Source organism: Antechinus flavipes, chromosome 2 (assembly GCF_016432865.1).
Source record: "Antechinus flavipes isolate AdamAnt ecotype Samford, QLD, Australia chromosome 2, AdamAnt_v2, whole genome shotgun sequence".
NCBI classification, from domain to species: domain Eukaryota; kingdom Metazoa; phylum Chordata; class Mammalia; order Dasyuromorphia; family Dasyuridae; genus Antechinus; species Antechinus flavipes.
Genome location: NC_067399.1, coordinates 215,281,909 through 215,289,941, shown reverse-complemented (window position 1 = coordinate 215,289,941; position 8,033 = coordinate 215,281,909). Strand labels below are relative to the sequence as shown.

The window sequence follows — 8,033 nt, the reverse complement described above, 5'->3', positions numbered from 1 at the left end:
GTTATCTGTTGCTACAGTCAAATCTACAGTGACCTACTTGAGCTGTTTAATCTGAAAGGAAGGAACAATTCTGGAGCCCAGGTTTGTTTGGTTTTTTTTGTTTTGTTTTGTTTTGTTTTTTAATGTTGAGATGGCAGGTGAGATGAGGTGAGTTAATATCCAACAGAGGACAATACAAGGGTTGTCATAAAATGGAGCAAACAGTTCATTGGACTTGGAATGCCTAGGTTTTTACCCTGACTTTTCTATAACTCCATGTGTGAACTAGGCCAGTTTTCTTCATCTTACATTAAAGTCAAGGCTCTGCATGTAAGAGAAAAGATGTGTTTTTTTCAGGGTTACTAGTGGAATACTCTTGGTCAAATATCAAGAGCAAGTCTTGCTACTTCTCCCTTTTCCCAACTGCCTAATGGACATCTCTACTTGAATATCCAACAGATACCTTTCCTGACACCCCATTATTTGGTGGCTGAACTCTTATCACTTTGATGGCCTGATATGGGAAGAGTCTGACTGTTCAGACTGTAGCCTCTACAATTTACTCCTTCAGAATCCCTAGATCTGTTTTTTTTTTTTTTTTTAACATTTTCTTCTTTTATTCTTTTAATTTTAACTGATTCTTTTTCTTTTTTTTAATCTTTTTTTCTTATTCCTGCTCATTCTTTTAAAATTTTTAAAAAATATTTTTATTTAAATTTGAGTTCCAAATTCTCCTTCCCTTTCTCACATTCCATCACTCTCCCTGAAATGGTAAGCAATCAGTTATAGGTTATACCATGTGCAATTATGTGAAACATTTCCATGTTAGTCATTTTGTATAAGAAGACTAGAAGAAAAAAGTGAAAGAGTGAAAAGTAGCATGCTTTAGTCCGTTTTCAATCTATATTAATTAAATTATTAAATTAATTAGTCATTCCCCCATTGATGAATATTCCTTTGATTGCTGATTCTTAGCTGCTATAAAAAGAGCTGCTATAAATATTTTTGTATAAAAAAGTCTTTTCCCCTTTTTTTTGGATGTCTGGGATATAGACCCAGATAGAGTGGTATCACTGAATCAAAGAGTATAAACAGTTATATAGTCCTCTGGGCATAGTTCCAAATTGCTTTCCAGAATAACTGGATAAGCTCACAGTTCCACCAGCATCAGTGTGTTTGAATGAGTCTTGATGTCTCATGGAGTCATTTCTACTTGCCCAATTCTAATTTTTAAGGAATTATTTTCCTCAGCTGTCAAGGGTCACAGATAATGGGGTACTCTGGGAGAGATATAAGACCCTTTAGTCCAGTAAGGAACCCTGCTGACGTGTCTGGTTTGGCTCCCATCCCCCTTAAGGGCCACTGGCCTTCCTGAGAAGTTGTGCTGTAACTAAAGCAGAATTTTGCTGACATGCACACAATAGCAAGTTGTTTATGTGGTCACCATGCACAGTATCCTATAGTTATGTAAGTGTATTATGTAAGTATAGGGTATATAAGGTTGAGGGTTTCTTTAAATAAACTTGATCATCCTCCAGAGTTCTGCCTCTTCCCTCCTCACCCAAGATCAGGGCTCAGGTTGGTACCAAAGTCCTCCCTTGAGCAGGTCCAGACACAGAGCTTTTTACTTCCTTTTCCACTGTCTGCACTGGGCAGCCCTATGTCCCCCATTTACCCAAGTGAAATAAACCTTTCCTGAGTTATCTTAAACCAGAAAATGGCTTCACTTCACTTCTTTGTAAATTCGGTCAGTCCAGAATCTGTTTGAAGGCTTGATTTATCAGTTTCTGAGGGAAACCAGAGAGCTCAAGGAGCTTCCACACTTCTGTCCATCATCTTGATGGCCTAGTTTATGTGTATCAGAAGCAGGCCTTGAATCTGGAGCTTCTGCCCACTAAACCATATTGCCTCACAGGTCCACTACAACTCTTAATTATAGTTCACTAAAGCAGCACTGACTTCAGTTTACTATAAACTACATTTATAATTAGCATAGACCAAACATATACTATAGTATAAAACTAAATTATATGTTATGGAATATTATTGTTCTGTAAGAAATGACCAGCAGGATGAATACAGAGAGGTTTGGAGAGACTTACATGAACTGATGCTAATGAGCAGAATCAAGAGATCATTATATACCTCAACAACAATACTGTTTGAGGATGTATTCTGATGGAAGTGGATCTCTTTGACAAAGAGACCTAACTCAGTTCCAGTTGATCAATGATGGACAGAAGCAGCTACACCCAAAGAAAGAATACTGGGAAATGAATATAAACTGCTTGCATTTTTGTTTTTCTTCCCAGGTTATTTATACCTTCTGAATCCAATTCTCCCTGTGCAACAAGAGAACTGTTCGGTTCTGCACACATATATTGTATCTAGGATATACTGTGACATATTTAACATGTATAAGACTGCTTGCCATCTTGGGGAGGGGTGGAGAGAGGGAGGGGAAAAGTTGGAACAGAAGTGAGTGCAAGGGATAATGTTGTAAAAAATTACCCAGGCATGGGCTCTGTCAATAAAAAGTTATAATTATTAAAAAAAAAAAAAACTAAATTATATAATTAGTTTTACGGTGTAACTAATACATAACTTATGTAACTTCACAAACATAAGATGGAAGAAGTAAGAATAGAATAGTTCTGGGGTGAGAAGAAAGACCTGGGGATCTCCATGAATTGCAAGGTCAATATGGGACAGCAATGTGATATGTGTGGCAGTCAAAAAATCTAATGTATGTTGCACTGCATTAAGAAGGGAAGAGCATCCAAGAAGAAAAGGGATACATTGTACTTTCATCAAACTTTATCTGGAATAACTGTTCAACTCTGGGCATCATGATTTATGACGGACAATGATAAACTAAAGAGGTCACAGAAAATGGCAAGTTTATTCCTAAGAGTCAGCTGAAGGAAATGGGCATGTTTTCTTGGAGAAGGGAGTTTTGGGGACATGAAAGCTGCCTTCAAGTATTTGAAAGCCTGGCATGTAAACTTGTTCTATTTGGTCCCAGAAGGCAGATCCCAAGAGTAATGGATTGAGTTTGGGAAAGAAGAAAATTTAAGCTTGATATCGGGGGAACACAACTTCCTCACAATTCAATTTATCCAAAAGTGGAATGAGATATTTCAAGAGTAGTTACCTAATCCTTGTAGGTATTCAAGCAGAGATTGGACTAGTGTCAGATTTGTTAGAATAGTGATTCATTTCATATATAAGTTAGGGAAGATGATCAATGAGATTCATTCTGTCTCGAAAATTATGTGATTCTGCCCATCTAAATTTCAAGAATTAATCATTAAAGACTGACATTCCAGCCACTAAATATGTTTTCAGTGTTTTTGATAATGAGCTTTCTGAAATCTTGATTCTACTCTAATGGGCAGTTTTGTTTAAATGTTTTGGGGAATTTTTGTATGCAAATCAAGGTAGAAACTTGTATTTTTTACCTCAAAATAAAATATGCAAAATGTATTAATAAAAATGTTTTGAAAACTTGGTTGTCATGGTGTGTCTGTTTTCTACCCCAATTACTATTCTATAGATTTTTCCTTACTAAATGGTAAAATATCTGTCACCATGCTTTGGGACAAGCTTTTTCTCTAGAGAAATATTGAATATGTCCTTAAGGACCTTGTCAATCTCTTCATCCTTCAGAATTTTAAACTCCACCAAATCTGTGTTTTCCTTATAATTGAATATTCTGTGAGTAAGAGTCCAGCCAACTAAACAGTGAACTCCTTCTACTGTCTGCAGAGAACAAAAAGACTTGCTTGTAAACACAGACTCAGGAGAAGTCTGAAGGTAAATATTTACAGACTCAAATTCTTCTATTGTTTGTGGCTGGAGAGTAAAAGAGTAGATATGACGGAATTCACTTTTTTCCAAGAGATCAGAGTTATGAAATTCTGAGTTTGGAATAAATTGTTTCCTTCTTATTTGGTCCAAGTACCAGATTCCATTGTCTTCTTTCAAATGGAAAATGCAAGGAGTCTGAAGTTGATCCTTTCCAGAAACCAATTCCATCGGCTGCCATATTTGGTAAGAACGGCCAAATGCACCGTCCACTATATAACTTCTCTCACCTATTGTGATCTTTAGAAGCAGGTGAATCATAGCACTACTATACTGCCTCTTTAAGGTATTGTAAACATACCCCCCTAAAATTGTAGTCTCATACCCCATTGTGGTTAAGACCCAAAAGAGAAGGTGATTGACTTCCAGACACCATCCCCCCTCTTCCTCCTCACAATCTTGTCGTACACAGCCTCTAAACGCAGTTCTATGGGTATTCCACAGTGAATGTCCAAGTTCTCAAAAGGCACAGACAGAACATGATGCTGCATCACTTCAGTTAAAGTCTCCAAATCCACCTTCTCACTGGAATGATTATAGCCAATCCTTGCAAAGTATTCTCTGATGTCCATGTTTCCTGTAACAAAGCAATGCAGCTTCACTGGATGGCAGAATACTGGGAAGTAGTGTGTATGAAATAAGACAGGATAGCAAAAGCTAGTAGAGACTTTAATAGCCAGTCTAAGAAATCTGAGCTTTACTCAATAAACAATAAGCAATTGATGATAGACTGGGCAGAGGAGTGAGAGGATCAGATTTATGTGTGAAAAAGATTAGTTTGGCAAAATGGTTAAAGATGGATTGACTGGGGAGGGAGGGAGCAATTTCAACTATCAAATAATCTAATTGGGTGACAGGAATCCTTGTTAGTACGGTTGTAATAGAGATGAGACCATTTATACTTTCCCTTAATGGCAATGCTTTCCCTCTGTGATTATCTCCAATCTATACTAAATATATCTAAGGTATCCATAATGGAGGAATGATAGCTCTTCCATTAGACTGTGAGCAGGGACAGGACTTTTTTTGTTGTTTTGTTTCCTTTCTTTATATTCCCAGGACTTGAGACATTGCCTGGTACAGGAAAGCTGTGTATTAGTAAATATTGACACAGTGTCTGAAAGATATTTTAAAAATAGAATTCTGGGCAGTTAGGTGTGGATAGAGCACCACCCCTGAAGTGGGAGAACCTGAGTTCAAATCTGGCCTCAGACATTTAACACTTCCTAGTTCTGACAGAAGAAAAGAGGGTTAAGGAAGAAGTTTGAAGAACACTTACTTTAAGGGAAGAGAAATTACTAAAGAAGACAGAAAAAAAGCAATTATTAAAAAAAAAAAAAAAAAAAGAGGAGGAAAAAATATCCCATAGCGTGTGGGAATAGTTAACAGGGTCACATGCTTCAGGGTTGATCCCAAAGGATGTGGGAATAGTTAACAGTGTCACATACTGCAGGGTCCAAGAAGGATGAGGGTTGAACAAAGGACAAAGATTGGTAAGCAGGTTGTTGGCAATCATTGACGGGCAAAGCAGTTTCAGTGGAACTGGGGGAGAACAAAGCTAGATTTCAAGAAGAAAGAGACTTTGGGCTTAAACAGTTGTAGATGGCTGTTTCAGGAATTTTAATCATAAAAAATAGAAAAAAAACTATTTAGCATTTAAATATGGCAAAAGAATCAAAGTAAATTTCAATCCCAAAAAGCTGACAATGAGCCCACATTTTATTTTGGCCATAGCAACTCCTAAATACTGGTGATTAAAGCATGGAAGGATTTCAAACTGTTTTGCCAGAGGGCACACCCACAGTGATAAATTCAAGTCTTGTTAAGTACTGAAGTAATTACAATGCTGTTTGTAACAATCTCTTTTTTGTTGTTGTTATAAACAAGCTATAATTTGAGTGCAAGATACTATGATCATAGATTTGTTCAGTTGTCTTTCAGTCATATTCAATTCTTTGTGACCCATTTGGGGTTTTCTTAGCAAAGATAATGGAGTGGTTTATCATTTCCTTCTCCAGTTCATTTGTACAGATGAGGAAATTGAGGCAAATGGCATAAAGTGAATTACCTGGAGTCACATATTTAGAGGCTAAGACTGATCCCTAATCCTAAAACTGGATTTGAACTCAGAAAGATGGATCTATGTGACTTCAGGGTTAGCACTCTATCCATTGCACTACAGATAGTAGATTTAGAACCAGACTTTGTGGTTCCTCTTTCCTCTCTCCAGGTCACACTGTGGCAGGGCTTTTCAAACCAGTATTCAAATCAGGTGCTGCCCTAAATCCAGCACTCTTCACTCTTCCATACAGTATTTTTGAGAGATTTCACAAAATCTGAGATCTTAAATAAGGAGAAAAATTATATATTTATTTTCACTAAATTCTAACTGATATTTAGAAGTTTCTTCAATTGTGAATATAGGCAACAAAACATGATTATAAAATGGTGTCCATTAAACTTCACCAGGTTGCCAAAAGGGTCTATGACACAAAAGTTAAGACAGTCTGGACTTGGGATAATACAGATTGGAGAGAACCCAACCAAAGTACTTCCTCCTCAAAGGCTTTTAGGCTAAAGTCCATAAACATTTTTTTATTTTGATAACCATATTTTAATATAATTGTTGTTTTTTTTTTTTTTTAGTGACCTCATGTATTTAATTTTATGTATTTTAAAAACATTACTCTGAGAAAGGAAATCATAGACTTTACCAAACTGCTAAAGGTATGTGTCATTTTTTTAAAAAAAAGTAAGAATCCCTTATCTACATGGTGGAAGTTATAAGGTAGGTGCTAAAAATAGAGCAGCCTAATGCAGGCAGTTTGGTAAACCTATTACTAAAGCTGATATGGATCAAACTGCCCAAATGCGAACTAAGAAACACAAAATCTCTAGTATTCTAAGAGCAGAGTTAATCTAACAGAGTGGCAACAGATGTCCTAGGTGTTCTTGGTCTTCCTAATTCTACCAAAACTTCATTTGGGGCAAAAAAGAAATACTCAAAAAAAGAGAAAGTAAACAATTTTAGGAAGAATACTCCTAACAGCAAGGAGGAAGTTCCTGTGGACAGGACCTGAGAGGTGGGACAGCTTTAATTTCTTGTACTAAAAAGCAGCCTATAGGGACTCAATAGTTAGATCCTGCACTTACCTCAAGTAAGTGCAGGGCCGACCAGGACTTCTTCCCAGTCTCAATGAACAAATCTTCAGGGAGTTACTGGCTTTCAAAACAGTTCTGAAGCCGGTTAATGTTAAGCCCCTCTCTTCTTTCCTGATCTCCTGCCGGAGGCCATAGACTCTTGATTCTCATTGGCTATGGGGCTGATTTATTTCTAGGGCTGGTTTCCTTTTCATACCCTGAGATTTCTGGGACATGTAGTTTGTATTAATCCACTTAAATAATGCTCAGCACCTATTCATTGACTGGTCTGTCCTTTTAGAAACAGAGAATATGATCCCAACTCCTTCCCCCAAGAAATAACCATCTGGTGGGGGAGCTGAGGTTTACATATACAGATTGTACATGTGTCCAACTGTACATATACAATTGTAATGCCAGAGAAACTGAAGCAAGACAAAGATTAGAGAGCTTTTTTAGTATTTTATTTATTGGAGAGCTTAATTGATTGATGGGATCACATTCTCGTCTCAAAGTATCCAGTATTGAATGGAAGACTCCAAGATTTTTTATAGGACTCCAGTGAGAAGAAAAACAAAGGCAGAAGGCAAAGAGCGGGAATTTTCAGGGATGGACCATAAATTCGGTTTTGACAGATTGGGGGTGAGAACTACAAATTCTTACTAACTGGGAGTTAAGGAGATGTCCAGCTAGAGATGGGAAGTCTGATGAAATAGAGATATCTCTATATATCCAGGCATCTAGAGTCTTATTTTTTGGAATGTTAAGTGGCTAGTACAGCCCTAATTATCTTAGCCCTAATGATAGAAAAAAAGGGGGGGGGTTGCATTCTAATTCAGGGAAATTGAGATATTATAATTCAGGGAAACTAATGTGGGAAAACTGGGGAAGAACAATTCAAGGCGACTGTGGCATAACATCCCACACTCTCTCTTCTGAATCTTCAAATCATTGAAGCACCTTCCCCCAAACACCTGGGAGGTCTCAGCACCATAATTTTGACCGCCTCCACCTGGGAACGTATGAGGCAAACAATATTAGAAAAG

At 37.2% G+C, this 8,033-nt stretch overlaps 1 protein-coding gene across 1 annotated transcript; it reads right to left on the bottom strand.

The window, feature by feature from the left end:
* Positions 1 to 2,862: 2,862 nt before the first annotated feature.
* Positions 2,863 to 7,128, bottom strand: LOC127548676 (arylamine N-acetyltransferase 1-like). Its single transcript, XM_051976184.1, is given in 3 exon segments — positions 2,863 to 4,232; positions 4,235 to 4,423; positions 7,000 to 7,128. Coding segments are annotated over 2 exon segments (870 nt in total). The 5' UTR covers positions 4,419 to 4,423; positions 7,000 to 7,128; the 3' UTR covers positions 2,863 to 3,546.
* Positions 7,129 to 8,033: the final 905 nt, after the last annotated feature.